At 44.6% G+C, this 17,852-nt stretch overlaps 2 protein-coding genes across 2 annotated transcripts in view; both read left to right on the top strand.

Annotated features, from left to right (window-relative positions):
* The window catches only part of tanc2b (tetratricopeptide repeat, ankyrin repeat and coiled-coil containing 2b), a 325,118-nt gene that overhangs the window by 198,206 nt on the left and 109,060 nt on the right, over nt 1-17,852 (top strand). The window lies entirely within an intron of this gene.
* Nucleotides 8,556-10,463, top strand: LOC311059586 (autophagy-related protein 13-like; the record flags this gene model as incomplete). The annotated part of the gene is made up of 2 exons (XM_084077592.1): nt 8,556-9,345; nt 9,499-10,463. 2 exons carry the CDS (start codon nt 8,556-8,558, stop codon nt 10,461-10,463), a joined length of 1,755 nt encoding a protein of 584 aa, XP_083933718.1.

Raw genomic sequence — 17,852 nt, 5'->3', positions numbered from 1 at the left:
CTGTAAAGCAGAAACGTCTCACTCGTTGCTCAGAGCCCACATTGAGCTTTGCACACGCACTGCATCCTGGGAAATGTGAATCACAACGTTTTGCTTCCAAAATATCGTTGGATGTGTTGTTGGATGTGTTGTTGGATGTGTTGTTGGATGTGTTGTTGGATGCCACTTCACCGTACAAAGAATAGCAAGAAAATAAAATAGCAGATCAACAAACCCTTCGCATGGGGTCAAATTATGAGCCTGTAGGTCTGCTATTTTTCAGCACAGCAAAAATCCTGAGCAATTACAAAAGTGTAAACATGGATTCATGTCGATCCCTTTTCTCTCTCTCTCTCTCTCTCTCTCTCTCTCTCTCTCTCTCTCTCTCCATTTCACTGTCTTTTCTCCTCTGTTTTCTCTACTTTCTTGCTTGCTCTCGCCCCCCCCCCCCCCCCCTCCCCCAACTCGTTCGCTCTAATCTTAAATGTAGGAGTGGATTAGCCCAACGCCATCCATCACACTGTCAACCAGAGAGAGAGAGAGAGACGTAGAGAGAGAGAGAGAGAGAGAGAGAGAGAGAGAGAGAGAGAGAGAGAGAGAGAGAGAGAGAGAGAGAGAGAGAGAGAGAGAGAGAGAGAGAGAGAGAGAGAGAGAGAGAGAGAGAGAGAGAGAGAGAGAGAGAGAGAGAGAGAGAGAGAGAGAGAGAGAGAGAGAGACGTAGAGAGAGAGAACCAGGTCTGTCTGTCTTGCCCATATTCAGCGGGCGGCCGTGCGATTGAGCATACAACACAAAACCAGCTCCGCACGAACAAAAACACCGTTAGCATTGTCAGTGCAGACGCCACAGCCAGAACATTGTATTGTCTTTTTTTATGTCCAATGTATAAAGTTAACATAAGTATAACTAAATGCATTTGAAATGAAACAAAAATGTTACTTTTATAGGATTCTGCGATGCGTTTTGAGCTTGTAGATCGGCTATTTTTTGCTACAGTATTGCTTATACTGTATAAGCAATGATGTGTCCCTCTGGAGTGAGTGTGTAAATATAGTGTCCCTCTGGAGTGAGTGTGTAAATATAGTGTTCCTCTGGAGTGAGTGTGTAAATATAGTGTTCCTCTGGAGTGAGTGTGTAAATATAGTGTTCCTCTGGAGTGAGTGTGTAAATATAGTGTTCCTCTGGAGTGAGTGTGTAAATATAGTGTTCCTCTGGAGTGAGTGTGTAAATATAGTGTTCCTCTGGAGTGAGTGTGTAAATATAGTGTTCCTCTGGAGTGAGTGTGTAAATATAGTGTTCCTCTGGAGTGAGTGTGTAAATATAGTGTTCCTCTGGAGTGAGTGTGTAAATATAGTGTTCCTCTGGAGTGAGTGTGTAAATATAGTGTTCCTCTAGAGTGAGTGTGTAAATATAGTGTCCCTCTGGAGTGAGTGTGTAAATATAGTGTTCCTCTGGAGTGAGTGTGTAAATATAGTGTCCCTCTGGAGTGAGTGTGTAAATATAGTGTTCCTCTGGAGTGAGTGTGTAAATATAGTGTTCCTCTGGAGTGAGTGTGTAAATATAGTGTTCCTCTGGAGTGAGTGTGTAAATATAGTGTTCCTCTGGAGTGAGTGTGTAAATATAGTGTTCCTCTGGAGTGAGTGTGTAAATATAGTGTTCCTCTGGAGTGAGTGTGTAAATATAGTGTTCCTCTGGAGTGAGTGTGTAAATATAGTGTTCCTCTGGAGTGAGTGTGTAAATATAGTGTTCCTCTGGAGTGAGTGTGTAAATATAGTGTTCCTCTGGAGTGAGTGTGTAAATATAGTGGCCCTCTGGAGTGAGTGTGTAAATATAGTGTTCCTCTGGAGTGAGTGTGTAAATATAGTGTTCCTCTGGAGTGAGTGTGTAAATATAGTGGCCCTCTGGAGTGAGTGTGTAAATATAGTGTCCCTCTGGAGTGAGTGTGTAAATATAGTGTCCCTCTGGAGTGAGTGTGTAAATATAGTGTTCCTCTGGAGTGAGTGTGTAAATATAGTGTCCCTCTGGAGTGAGTGTGGAAACATAGTGTCCCTCTGGAGTGAGTGTGGACATATAGTGTCCCTCTGGAGTGAGTGTGGAAATATAGTGTCCCTCTGGAGTGAGTGTGGAAACATAGTGTCCCTCTGGAGTGAGTGTGGACATATAGTGTCCCTCTGGAGTGAGTGTGGAAACATAGTGTCCCTCTGGAGTGAGTGTGGACATATAGTGTCCCTCTGGAGTGAGTGTGGAAATATAGTGTCCCTCTCCATCATCAAAGTTACCCACCGCTGGTGTAACTGGTTGCATATTCGTGTTGCAATCAGCTGCAGCTGTTGATGCCGTGCTCATACATACATACATACGGACATACAAACACACTCGGTCACGTGTTGGAGTGACTGGCACCGCTCAAAAACTTAAACAAACTTTTTTAAGGTTTTAAAAATGTTGTCCTGGTTGAAAGTATGAGTGAACACAGGGCTGAGGTTTAGGCCTGCATGTGTGTGTGTAGCCGACTGTTAACTCCATCAGCTGTTCTATGGACGACACAAAGATAAACAAGCCTTTACTGTCTCTGGACTCTAGGTCTCGTTAAGCTACTGTAGAGGGCGACCTTGGTTGACCCCCAGCTTTTATGAGCCAAGTACGGTTGAGTCCACCTGCTGTGTGTGTGTGTGTGTGTGTGTGTGTGTGTGTGTGTGTGTGTGTGTGTGTGTGTGTGTGTGTGTGTGTGTGTGTGTGTGTGTGTGTGTGTGTGTGTGTGTGTGTGTGTGTGTGTGTGTGTGTGTGTGGGGGGGGGGGGGGTAATGGAGTCTCATGCGGTAACATCTGTCACTTTCCTCTCCCCTCGTCCTCGTTTGCTCCCATGACTACTAAGTACATTTACTTGTGTATCTGTACTTTAACTTGAGTATTTGGGGCTATTTACTTTTTAGTCCTATTTAAAAAGAAAGTAGTTGTTCTACAATCTTAATACCTGTAGTAATGTGACCTTTACATTGGCTATTCTCACTATTTTTGGAAAATAAATAATATATGTGTTTAAAAAGAAGTAATTAGTAAGTTTGAAGATATTATTTTGAAGATAATATTTATAATATTATAAAGCCTAGTTGCATCATGTCAGCTCTGTATCGTGTCCTATCAGTCAGTTGAAGTATTAAACACACAGAGGTACACATAACATAACGATGATGATGATGTTCTTCATCTCAGGTGAATCCAAAGCCTAATGGACACATTCTGCATTCTGTCACATGGCACATACAGTACACACACACACGCGCGCGCGCACACACACACACACACGTGCACGCGCGCGCACGCACACACACACACACACACACACACACACACACACACACACACACACACACACACACACACACACACACACACACACACACACACACACACACACACACACACACACACACACACACACACACATGCACGCGCACACACACCCCCCACACACGCACACACGCACCCACACGCACGCACGCACGCACCAACACGCGTGCACACACACACACACACACACACACACACACACACACACACACACACACACACACACACACACACACACACACCAACGCACAAACACGTTCACACACACACACACACACACACACACACACACACACACACACACACACACACACACACACACACACACACACACACACACACACACCCCCCACACACACACACACGCATCCACCCACACACACACACACACAAACACGCACACACACACACACACGCACACGTTCACACGCACACGCACACGCACACGCACACGCACACGCACACGCACACACACCCCACACACACGCACACACACCCCACACACGCACACACCCACACACACACACGCGCGCACGCACCAACATGCACGCACCCACACACACACACAGAAATGAGCGCACGCACTCACACCCACTCACACAACTGCACGCACACACACACACACACACACACGATATGCTTGCTCTACCCACAAACCTGGCATTTAGTGGGTATGTGGAGTGGCATCCGTTCCGCCCACCACACAGCCCATTATGCAGTCTGCTGAGAGGCAGTGGGCACACACACACACACACACACACACACACACACACACACACACACACACACACACACACACACACACACACACACACACACACACACACACAGAGAGCAGTGTGTAGCAGTTGTTGTGGGCTGTCTTCTCTGCAGGAACAGATGTTGTAACCGCTGCTCATGGACTCACAGCAGCTTCTCAGATATATTGAATAAAAAGCAGTCGTTAACCCTCTGGGGTCTGGCGTTTTGTTTTAAAATACAACATGACTATGATTGTTTTGTCAGGGCTGGTATATGGTTTTTTGAGGTATTTGTACTTTACTTGAGTATTTTCCAATCTCCAATACTACTTCTACTCCACTACATATCAGAGGCAAATATTGTACTTTTACTCCACTACAATTACTTGAAAACATTAGTTACTAGTTACTTTTCAGATATAAACTATGATATAATGAAACATACATTAACCACTTTAGCCCTATTATATACCTATAGGCTATTTGAAAATAGCCGATCTACAAACTCACAACTCGTCACATCGCGACGCGTTGTGAGCTAGTAGATCTGCTATTTACTTACTATTTACTTTTGGTACATTTTGATGCCAATACTTTTGTACTTTTACTCAAGTACATTTTTAATTCCGGACTATTAACAGAGTATTTTTTATATTGCAGTATTGGTACTTTTACTTAAGTAAAGAATTTGAGTACTTTTTCCACCACTGGTCAGACTTTAGCATCAATCTGCTATGTATTCAACTGGTTGGTTGTATGGCTAACCAAGACATCATAATTCTACATATTGTGCTAATTGCTTATGAAACACAGCATGATTTTTATTTTGCTTTAATCCATGTGTTTTCAACCCATTCAATCCGGAAACACATCTGTGTCATTTTCAGATTTATTTGGCTATTTAAAAATAGCAGATCTACAAGCTCAGAGCGCGGCACCGAGTGCACTTTTAGATTTGCTGTTTCATATTTGGAAACAGCAAACAGTTAATCTCAGGAACTATTGTGTACTTTGAGTTGAATCTGTACGGCTATGTATATAGATCAGGTATGTGTGGTGTTTACCACTCTGGGGCAGAAACCTCTGATCTCCATATTCTAACTTTTTGTGTTTTTATCATAAATGAATGGCCTACTTGATCATACTACAGTGTCACCTAGTAGATCCACAACTGAGCTTGTAGATCTGCTACTTTTTAGGCTTTTGAATTTAAATTCTGAAAAGCAACAGTTTTGCACACCCGACAGACAGAGACCATATAAAACGGGTGTTAATTTAAAGTGCTCTGAGACACCGTATACAGTGCATTAGAGCCTCCTAATGTAGTCTGAACCTTTAGTTAACTTATAGCCACATCAATTAAGAACCAATTATACCCAAAGTGCTGCTACTTGTCACAAAGGTTTTATACCAAGTGCAAAACATCAAAATGCTGCTGTCAACTTTCACCAGTTTATACCAGGTTAACCTCTCCTATATGGATGTATGACTATTTATGACACAAAATCCACAATTTGTTATAGTTTAAGAAAGTCTTCCCTCAAAGTTGCAATATGTAACACAGCTCTGTTTACACTTTTATTTTATTACTATTTACATTCAATATGTATTCGTACATACATTTGTTTTTTATTGCTTTGTTACACTTTTGCTTTGGCAACGTAAATGTATGTTTTCCCATTTCAATAAAGCTCCTTTCAATTATAATTTAATAATTGACAGACAGACAGACAGACAGACAGACAGACAGACAGACAGACAGACAGACAGACAGTGTGATGGATCTCTGCTCTGCCACCTGTTTACTATGAGGACATGTTTGTTGTGGCTTTTATGGCCCGTCGCCAATGGAGCCGGCCATATAGAACACTGTGTGTGTGTGTGTGTGTGTGTGTGTGTGTGTGTGTGTGTGTGTGTGTGTGTGTGTGTGTGTGTGTGTGTGTGTGTGTGTGTGTGTGTGTGTGTGTGTGTGTGTGTGTGTGTGTGTGTGCTTGTACATTATGTACGTACAGTATGTACAGTACATACATAATGTACTATATATACATACAGTATGGTTGCTGTCAGGCAGAAACCTCATATTCTAGCGCTGTGTGTGTGTGTGTGTGTGTGTTCGATCACACTACAGCATCTAGTTGAGGAGGGTTGAGTTAACTCTGCGCAAGTTGGGCTTCATGTCCAACTCTATCATGCCATACAGTATATACTCTATCTGCCAGTTTGACAGAACTTTCCACTTTCAGACGCAATCAGTAGTTCAGGTAGTAGAGGCCTTCAATGAGGAACTTACTGGTCTACAGGCCCAGCTGTACTTCAATGCTACAAGCTTCAATTGGCAGATAGATGCCTTCTGTTGGCTTGCACAAACTGCCAAAACAATAGCATCATGTTAAAATCAGCATCCTTGTGACATCATTCGTGACGACGTCATGGTGGAATTCTATATTTGGCCGTGAGTTAACACATCGAGTGCCGTAAACGGTCCGGACCGTTTTTGACCCAATTTTTATTTTTATACGTAGGGCCCACGTGGGGCGCTAAAACGAAACTTTGGGATCATCCAAGGAGTTTCTGAGAAGGAGAGGCTGGATGTGGATCCATGTCAAAAATCCTTCTGGTCGGCCTTTCCAATGTTATCTCCTAAAAGATTAATATCTCCATTTCTTTTTAACGTGGTGGAAGCGAGCCTTTTTCGATCGGCGATCACTCTGCAATGGAGGATCGTTGGAAATATTATTGTTCCAGGCGTTAGTCGGGACCCTCCGCCGTCTCGCACGCACGCTTGTTTACATGCACTTCCACGTCGGGGCTTCTACAGCACGAAACATATCAACGTAAGTGGATGGAAGAAATGCAGGCACTGAACGTATAATATTTTAATAAACCTCTGGCCCCCGATGTGTTAAGGACAGAGGCAGAGGCAGGTATGTGTGGAATGTAGTCTGACATCACTGCCGCTAGAGGGCGCTAATCCCCCCTGGGTCACGCCGATGTTGTTTTTATTGGAATCCCCATAAGGGAATCGTAGATCACGTCATATTATCAGAACTGTGTTCCAGGTATAAACAAATCACCCTGATTATTGATCTTCTCCAGACACAGACGTTATCAAATGTAACTCAATATCATAAACGACACAGAGTTTGTTTTTTAACACAGTTCTTACATGATGTGAGCTAAGATTCCCGGGATCTAAGATTCCCCCCAATGGGAAATCTAATACAAAACATAACGCTGTGACCCAGTGGTGGAAGAAGTACTCACATATTTCACTTAAAGCTGTACAGTGCAAATAAAAAAAAAACGATTTTTAGCAGCCTCTGCTGGTCATTACCGTCACTGCAGGCCGTTCGTTTATCCTCTGTTACCCAGAATTCCATTCGTTTTCACCGGAAGACGGAAGTGTTTCAAAAAGCGTTCTTTTAATTGTTTTATACGATCTGTGGATCGTTTCTCTTAGCCAGTGGAGCTTTAGTTACCGTGAGCTGTGTTTTCTTTTTCTGTTTTTTTTCGTTCTTCAAATCATACAATCTGTTAAAATCAGCGTGAGTTTCCTTTTTGTTATTAGCGCGGTAGTTCCTGGCCAAACAGGAAACCGGTGCAGTAGTTTCTGGCCAAACAGGAAACCGGTACATTTCCGCTTCCATTTTCCGGCTAGATGACGTCATTTTTCGCGGGACAGTCAACCCCGACCATGTTCAAAATATATAGATAAAAGGCTTTCGGAGGTGAAATTCATGGAGTGGGTGTTGTGAAACATTTGCCACTCACAAAAGATATACAATTTAACTTTAGTTTTATTGAAAAAGTTGCCTAGCATTACTTTAAGTAAAAGTAGAAATACCACAATATAAAAATACTCTCAATGTTTGAAAATAGCAGATCTACAAGCTCACAACGCGTCGCAATGTGACACGCTGTGAGCTTGTAGATCTGCAATTTTCGAATAGCCTAGGTATAAAATAAGGCTAAAGTGGTTAATGTATGTGTTTATAATGTAATAATTATATCTACAAAGTAACTGGTAACTAAAATGTTCAAATAATTGTAGTGGAGTAAAAGTACAATATTTGTCTCGTAGTGGAGCAGAAGTAAAAGTACGGAAAATGTAAAATACTCCAGTAAAGTAAAAAATCACACCCTGTGTGAAGGTAGCGGCGCCTTTGATACATTATGTTTATATATCGATATGTGTTTATAATGTGTCACGTGAAGCTTGACCAATCACTTTGTTGATGGGTCTGACCAATCAGAGCGTTGGCGGGTCTGACCAATCAGAGCATTGACGGGTCTGACCAATCAGAGCGTTGACGGTGAACACGGACAAAGTCAGGTATAGAGCCGCTAAAAACACCTCAAAATTGTACTTGAAGTACAGTACTTGAGTAAATGTACTTAGTTACTTTCCACCACTGGCTGTGACCCAGGTGTTAGTGGCAGTGACATCAGGATACATCAGGTTCTCTATAGAGACATTATATAAGGAGATGGATGTGGTGTTGCGTCATAGGTTCATAGGACATCCTCTGAACCTCCTCATGAGGGACACTAAGGACCTGGACGGCTTCATCAAGGCCTTCTCCCTGAAGAGCGTCCAGGTGATCGTCCAGGCCCGCCTGGGCGTGAAGACGTGCACACACTCCTCCTCCTCCTCGCCCGGAGCCGCCGACTCCTTCAACCTGGCCCTGGAGGACCTGCCGGAGGTGACCCGTGAAGCCAAGAGGGCCCTGGCCCCCCTGGGGGGCCCCGGACCCCGTTGCTCCTCCTCCTCCTCCGTGTGCGTGGAGATCTCCCTCAGGACGTCAGAGGGAGCCTCCATGGAGCTGGAGACGTGGCGGGTGGACGTGAACCGTGAGGAGCGCGACGGAGACGCGGCCGCGGCGTCCCGCGACGGCGTGTACAACCGTCTGTCTCTGCTGCTGAAGTCCCTGCTGGCCGTCACCAGACTGACCCCCGCCTACCGGCTGTCCAGGAGGCAGGGACACGACTACGTCCTGTTCTACAGGGTCTACGTGGGCGAGGGGGGGCCGGGGGGCCGAGGGCGGGTGCAGGGGGAAGGCTTTGGGACGGTGTGCGTGGGCGCGGTGGGCACGCCCGTCGGCACCGTCACCCTGTCCTGTGTCTACCGCACCAGCCGGTGCCTCTCCGACTGGCCCTTCCAGCGCCCGCCTCCCGCCGTGCCCGTCGCCGTCGACCGCTTCCGGGATCGTTCCTACGGCGACGTGGACCGCTTCCTGGTCGGTCCCTACGGCGACCGGCTTCCCCACAACGACCCGGGTCGGCCCCGACAGGCGTTGCATGCTGGGATACGAGGCCAGGTGGCGCCGGCCCCCGTCCAACCGTCTAACGGGGCCGATGATGAGGATGATGATGATGAGGATGATGATGATGATGATGATGATGATGATGATGATGATGCTCACCTGACAGTCGACGGAGACGTCCCCGACCCTCCTGGGGTCAGCGGACGTGACGACGGTCCGTCCCACAGCGCAGAGAGGAGAGATGAAGGAGGGTGGAGGAGGAAGAGGACGAGTGCTCCGTCTCCCTCCTGTGAGGCGGTGGAACCACCGTCCACAATGACCAGGAGAGAGGGAGCCTTGGTGGACACACACGCCAACAGAGCCTTCGTGGACAGACACAACGGTGCCTTGGTGGACAGACCACACGGAGCCTTCGTGGACAGACCCAACGGTGTCTTCGTGGACAGACCCAACGGTGTCTTCGTGGACAGACCCAACGGTGTCTTCGTGGACAGACCACACGGAGCCTTCGTGGACAGACCCAACGGTGTCTTCGTGGACAGACCCAACGGTGTCTTCGTGGACAGACCCAACGGTGTCTTCGTGGACAGACCCAACGGTGTCTTCGTGGACAGACCCAACGGTGTCTTCGTGGACAGACCCAACGGTGTCTTCGTGGACAGACCACGCGGTGCCTTGGTGGACAGACCACACACACAGGCCACAGCAGCCGTCCTGGACGTGCCGTTCGCAGCCTTCGCTCTCACAGGTCTGGAGAACGAGGAGGAGGAGGAGGAGGAGAACGACCGCATGATTCATCCTCCTGACTCCCCTGAGGTGGCGTCATCTCCCCCGCAGGGCAGCCTGTGCTCCCAGCGGTCGTCCCAGGGCTCAGGAGGACAAGAACAACAACAACAGCCGGTCTGGGACTTTGCAGACTTCAAACCGGCGTTCTCCAGAGCTGAGCTGCTGCCCGTCGTGGACGCGGGATCCTTCTACAGGGAGTTCCTCCTCCTCAGCGCTCCTCGGCCGGCTCTCGGCGGTCAGGCCTCCTCCCTGGCCGACACACTGGCCTCCGTTCCAGAGCGGCTGGCCGTCTACGAGAAAGACATCCACCAGTTTGACTCTTTGGTGGACATGCTGCTACTGTAGAGAGAGGAGAACCGAGGTACGAGAGCTGTGGTTCTCAAACGTTTTCAGGTCAAGGACCCCCTAAATTAATGTGTATTTGCCCGCGGACCCCCATCTGAAAAGATTTTCAGATGTGGTGTTAAAAATGTTAAATATATTCAAACATTTTCAAAGAATGTCAAGTTTTTGGGAAATGACTGATGTATGAAGGGCCCTGGGGGTCCCCGGACCCCACTTTGAGAACTCCTGCATTAGACCACGGACAGCCATAACTCTGAGAGTGTAGAAATGGAACCAAATGGACCCTTACGGGTCCATTTGGTTCCATTTGTTCACTCTCAGAGTTACAGCAACATAAGGGTCCATTTGGTTCCTAACTATCCAACATTTATCTGGGTACCCCCTGGAACCCGCGCAAGGACCCCCTGGAGAACCAATGTACGAGAGGACAGGAGAACGTTGTGAAGTCTGTCCATGAAGGAACATACATTTCTATGTATGTACAGTATTGTACGTACTGCATCATTTTGTAAAAAGCTGGCTCATAAGGCCAATGACAAAGTGAAGAGACACACACACACACACACACACAACATGGTGAAATTATTATTGAGCAGTTGACCATACATACAGATGATCACATTTCTTCCGATTTCTTTCCACTTTTTTTAAATCTCAGAATGGCAATGTTGCTTACATCACTTCATTTCTGCCCATGTATTTTGACAGACAGAATTGCTCAGTAGCACCCCTTTGTCCAACAGGACGTTTTGGTATTGCAGGTGAAAGTGCTTTATAAGCCAGAGAGAAGTTAGTTGGAATGAGTATATCTTAGGCTTGATTTAGGCTCAAACCTTTTGAAAACGTTTGAGGGACATAAACAATATGATATTAAATATTATTATTATTTTTTAAATGCATGGTGTAGTCCCTTTAAAGCCTTTTTTGGGGGTAAATAGCAGTGTTACTCATAGAGCACCTTTTTCATAGAGAACTGTCTTCATAACTAGATGTTCCCTCACACCTGTGCCTTTGACTCCATATATGTGCATCTCCATTATGTGCATTGGGCCCCCGCCTTCTGTTGTGTCTGACATCAGTGCATGTTGGAAATCTCCATATACTGTATACAGTATGTCCATTTGACGGGTTGGTCCACCGTCCGTCCGTCCGACTGACCCACCCAATTTTAATATAGGATTTCAAGGACCCCCAGTTTGATATGTATGGGCCATGGACCCCCATTTGAAAAGATTTTTTTTTTTTATCACTGGGACCCCCGGTCTATACTATCAAAAATCACACCCTGTGTGAAGGTAGCGGCGCCTTTGATACATTTTGTCATCGATATGTGTTTATAATGTGTTTATAGCCACGTGTCACGTGAAGCTTGACCAATCACTTTGTTGACGTGTCTGACCAATCAGAACGTTGACGGGTCTGACCAATCACTTTGTTGACGTGTCTGACCAATCAGAACGTTGACGGGTCTGACCAATCAGAACGTTGACGGTGAACACGGACAAAGTCAGGTATAGAGCAGGATCCGCTAAAAATGGTCAGTGTTGCTTCACTTTGCACTTTTTATTTTGGTCATCAATTCAACAACGTAAACAATAGGCTCCATGCTCATAGAACTGAGCAGTAATAAACAAAACAGCCGTACTAATACTGATCCTCCTGTGGCTGTGAGGGTAATCCTGGTCGTTCTACACAATCTGTGTCTTGAGAGATTATTCACTAACATGACGTTGAATGGTTACGTTATCCGTTGCTTTCCGTATTTAAAGGAGAGATCCAGTCATTTTAGGTGTTTGCTTTGATGTGTCGCTAATCACCCACCAACATACCAGGGGCAGTTGACTTTTTTCATAGAAGCCCCTGTTGTCCATCGTGGAGACCCCTTCCACTGGCATAATGGAGTAATGCGGATAAACGAAAATCGCCTATTTTAGCAGCTCCAAAGTTCGTTTTTGGGGTGGTGTAACCGCCCCCTATAAGTGAGTTTTGGACACTGACCAATCCTGCACCGTGATTGGCCAATAGTCTACAACTCAGTCTACACCCCTAACCCTTCCATTGTTAATGCAAATCGATACTTTTGCAAAGTCAGCCAATCACATTACAGCTAGTGTCATCACCACTAACTGTAATGTGATTGGCTGACTTTGCAAATTCAGGACTGTGATTGGCTAGCGAAACACATGACACTTGTGCAGCCCTATGAATAGCAGTATGGACTTAAAAAAAAATCATTTATCCTTTTTTTTAAGTGAGTCATGTTGTGATGACCACACACCGCCCACTTCACACTGGGTGTGATTTTTTTTCCCCACTAATCCTCATTATGCAGTGTCCTCACACTCAAACATGCACTGAATGTCCCTTATGCGGAACGACATGGAGCTGGTTGCTTGTTTCTCTCACAGAATTTGGCGACACCGAGGACTAGCTTTTATACACATTTCTCCATTATGCCAGTGGAAGGGGTCTCCACAATGGACAACAGGGGCTTTCTATGAAAAAAGTCAACTGCCCCTGGTATGTTGGCAGTGGTGGAAAGTAACGAAGTACATTTACTTAAGTACTGTACTTAAGTACTGTACTTAAGTACGATTTTGAGGTATTTGTACTTTACTTGAGTATTTCCAATTTCCAATACTTTTACTTCTACTCCACTACATCTCAGAGGCAAATATTGTACTTTTACTCCACTACATTTATTTGAAAGCTTTAGTTACTACTTACTCTTCAGATATAAATTATGATATTATAAAACATACATTAACCATTTTAACCCTATTTTATACATAGAGTATTTGAAAATAGCCGATCTACAAGCTCACAACGCGTCGCGATGCGACGCGTTGTGAGCTTGTAGATCGTCTATTTTCAAATATTTAATACTTTTACTTTCGGTACTTTAAGTACATTTTGATGCCAATACTTTTGTACTTTTATTCAAGTAAATTTTGAATTCTGGACTTTTACTTGTAACAGAGTATTTTTATATTGCAGTATTGGTACTTTTACTTAAGTAAAGAATTTGAGTCCTTTTTCCACCACTGTATGTTGGTGAGTGATTAGCGACACATCAAAGCAAACACCTAAAATGACTGGATCTCTCCTTTAATCAGCTGATTTGACAGACAGGCTTTGGTCCCAAACTCCTGCTGGGAACACCCTCCCACTTTATTAATTCAGTTAAATTACATTTTACTTCAACAGCCGTCATGTGTGAGAAGATATGTGATTGTAAATACAGTTGAGAGTCAGTGTCAGTTTATCACATCTGATGTCATTAAAGCTACCGGCTCACTCAGGTTCATGTCTTTATTATGTCTTGATGAATTGAATAGGTAGGACCACAATGGAAACCCTCTGGGCTTTGTGTGTTATCCTTTTAGCATGTTATGGTATAACTGTACCTCTGTACTTCTTGCACTGTCAATTAAGTATCCGATCAGTGTTGACTTTGACATCACATTTTGATTCAGTTTTAGTCACATTTTAGTCGTCTGAAACGTTTAACTTTTATTCCAGTTTTAGTCGACTAAATCTACAGTCGATTTAGTCGACTAAAATAGATTTTTTTTGCAGAGGCTGTGATGGCTTCGAAATGGCTGATTTTCACTTAGCTGCATCCCGAAAATAGCCGATCTTCAAGCTCACAACGCGTCGCGCTGCGACGCGTTGTGAGCTTGTAGATCTGCTATTTTCGGTGTGTGTGACACCCGCCCACACCCATGATGACTTCTGCACTTCTCCACTCGTCCCTCCCAAACGTTTTAGTCTAGTTTTTATTTGTTGACGAAATTGTCAATATATTTAGTCACGGTTTTAGTCATCATAGCTTAGTTTTTATTTTGTTTTCATTTAGTTTTCGTCATAGTTTTAGATGACGAAATCAACGCTGTATCCCATCAATCAATCAAATCGACTTTTCCCGCGCTTATCTGCTTCTCGGTCTCAATAAAAAAGGGAGATTCCTAAATAAAGAAATATAGACGCTGAATTAAAAAGCTCTCCATGAAAAGCCTTCTAGCGCCTTCCAGGAATCCAGAGCGTGTTCCTGTGACAAGCAGCCGACACCTCTTCTCTCTCTCTCTCTCTCTCGCTCTGAGGGCGTCCTAGACGTCAGGTGTGAGGACATTCCTAAAATGGAAGGTCGTTATGCATTCCTGCTGTCACCGGTCAGACCGACCCGACCGACCGGCGTGTTCAGCATTCCTCTGTGTGCTTCTCCAGTGGCGTAAAGTAACTGAGTACATTTACTCAAGTAGTGTACTTAATCACAATGTTGAGGTATTTTTTACTTTACTGGAGCATTTCCAATACTTTTACTTCTACTCCACTACATCTCAGAGGCAAATGTTGTACTTTTACTCCACTACAATTATTTGAAAACTTTAGTTACTTTGTACTGTAGATTTTGATTATTATTACAAAACATACATTAACCACTTTAGCCCTACATACAGTACATTTAGACCATTTGAAAATAGCCGATCTACGAGCTTACAATGCGTCTCGAGTTTGTAGATCTGCTATTTTCAAAAGATTTTTATACATTTGAAAACTTGTGAAATTGGACATTCTGCACAATGACTACTTTATACTTTTGGTACTTTAAGTACATTTTGATACCAGTACGTTTGTAATTTTACTCAAGTAAATTTAGAATTCCAGACTTTTACTTGTAACAGAGTATTTCTACATTGCAATATTGATACTTTTACTTATAAGTAAAACATGTGAGTACTTTTTGCCACCATTGTGCTTCTCTGTGTGTTCAAAAAGACAGGCCCATATGGCATGGTGTTTCTGATGGCTGACATGGACCATGGGTTCATGGCATGGTGTTTCTGGTGAATGACATGGACCATGGGTTCATGGCATGGTGTTTCTGATGGCTGACATGGACCATGGGTTCATGGCATGGTGTTTCTGATGGCTGACATGGACCATGGGTTCATGGCGTGGTGTTTCTGATGGCTGACATGGACCATGGGTTCATGGCGTGGCGTTTCTGGTGGCTGACATGGACCATGGGTTCATGGCGTGGTGTTTCTGGTGGCTGACATGGACCATGGGTTCATGGCGTGGCGTTTCTGGTGGCTGACATGTTGGTTCTCAAAGTGGGGTACGGGGACCCCCAGGGGTACTTGAGGCGGTTCCAGGGGGTCCCCAGCTAAATGATGGATAGGAACCAAATGGACCCTTATGGTTCTGTAACTCATAGAGTGTACAAAATGGTTTGATTTTATAATATAAATTCGGGTCCCAGAGGTATAAATGTTATTAAATGGGGGTCCGTAGCCTAATACATGTCAAACTGGGGGTCCTTGACATTAAAATGGTTGAGAATCACTGCGAGAAAGCCGTATAAACCTTCTCTTATTGGGGTCCCTGGCTTATTTTTTCAAATGGGGGTCCGCGGGCTAATAAGTGTCAATTTGGGGGTCCTTGACATGAAAAAGTTTGAGAACCACTGGTTTACGTCATGTTTGTGTGGAATTATTCATGGAATGTGATCAGCATTCAGTGAGCAGCGCTGTGGGGAAGGAACAGCGTGAAGAGGCCTGTGTTTCTATCTGTGTGTTTGCTTTGTTGTCTCATCTTTGAAAGGTGGTGCAAGTGGCATTTTGTTATGTTAACCCATTGACTGCCAAAGTTAAAACATCGTCTATAGCTGCCCTGGCCAGCGATTCTGAGCGTTTTCACTAACCTTTGAAAAATATAATATTTTTCTTCACAAAGATCCACCCGCCGATCGCTTTAACACATCGGGTGCCAGAGGTTTATTAAAATATTATTACGTTCAGTGCCTGCTATTCTTCCATCCACTTACGTTTATACGTTTCGTGCTGTAGAAGCCCAGATGCGGAAGTGCATGTAAACAAAGCGTGCGTGCGAGACGGCGGAGGGTCCCGACTAACGCCTGGAACAATAATATTTCCAACGCGATCCTTCATTGCAGAGTGATCGCCGATCGAAAACGGCTCGCTTCCACCACGTTAAAAAGAAATGGAGATATTAATCTTCTAGTCAAGGAGTTAACATTGGAAAGGCCGACCGAAAGGATTTTTGACATGGATCCACATCCGGCCTCTCCTTCTCAGAAATTCCTTGGATGATCCCATAGTTTCGTTAGAGCGCCCCACGTGGGCCCCACGTATAAAAATATAATTGGGTCAAAAACGGTCCGGACCGTTTTTGACACACAATGTGTTAAAAGACGTAGCCCAGTCTCGTAGAATCGGAGAAAAAGAAATGGTGCCGCCGCGGTAATCCATTACATAGCTGTGGTCAGTTGAATGTGGGTTGTTTTTACCAAAAAGCAACAGAAAGCGGAGAAAAATATATTTTTCTAAATCATTTAAGGGTGTGCTCCGTGAGCGCACTCGCCTATTAGTTTGTATTGGCCAGTGTGCTCAGTGCTATATTTCCGAACGCACCGTAGATCGGACGGGGCTGGGTGTGTTCCCTCTATATCAGCAGTCATCAGTCACTACAGTAGTGTGGTGGTGTTTACCTGTAGAAACACACTACAGTAGTGTGGTGGTGTTTACCTGCAGAAACACACTACAGTAGTGTGGTGGTGTTTACCTGTAGAAACACACTACAGTAGTGTGGTGGTGTTTACCTGCAGAAACACACTACAGTAGTGTGGTGGTGTTTACCTGTAGAAACACACTACAGTAGTGTGGTGGTGTTTACCTGTAGAAACACACTACAGTAGTGTGGTGGTGTTTACCTATAGAAACACACTACAGTAGTGTGGTGGTGTTTACCTATAGAAACACACTACAGTAGTGTGGTGGTGTTTACCTATAGAAACACACTACAGTAGTGTGGTGGTGTTTACCTATAGAAACACACTACAGTAGTGTGGTGGTGTTTACCTATAGAAACACACTACAGTAGTGTGGTGGTGTTTACCTATAGAAACACACTACAGTAGTGTGGTGGTGTTTACCTATAGAAACACACTACAGTAGTGTGGTGGTGTTTACCTATAGAAACACACTACAGTAGTGTGGTGGTGTTTACCTATAGAAACACACTACAGTAGTGTGGTGGTGTTTACCTATAGAAACACACTACAGTAGTGTGGTGGTGTTTACCTATAGAAACACACTACAGTAGTGTGGTGGTGTTTACCTGCAGAAACACACTACAGTAGTGTGGTGGTGTTTACCTGCAGAAACACACTACAGTAGTGTGGTGGTGTTTACCTATAGAAACACACTACAGTAGTGTGGTGGTGTTTACCTGTAGAAACACACTACAGTAGTGTGGTGGTGTTTACCTGTAGAAACACACTACAGTAGTGTGGTGGTGTTTACCTGTAGAAACACACTACAGTAGTGTGGTGGTGTTTACCTATAGAAACACACTACAGTAGTG

The sequence above is a fragment of the Gymnoscopelus microlampas genome (genome assembly GCF_963454915.1).
Source record: "Gymnoscopelus microlampas genome assembly, chromosome: 14".
Taxonomy (NCBI): domain Eukaryota; kingdom Metazoa; phylum Chordata; class Actinopteri; order Myctophiformes; family Myctophidae; genus Gymnoscopelus; species Gymnoscopelus microlampas.
The sequence above is the reverse complement of the archived record's forward strand: the minus strand, read 5'-3'. Positions and strand labels throughout refer to the sequence as shown.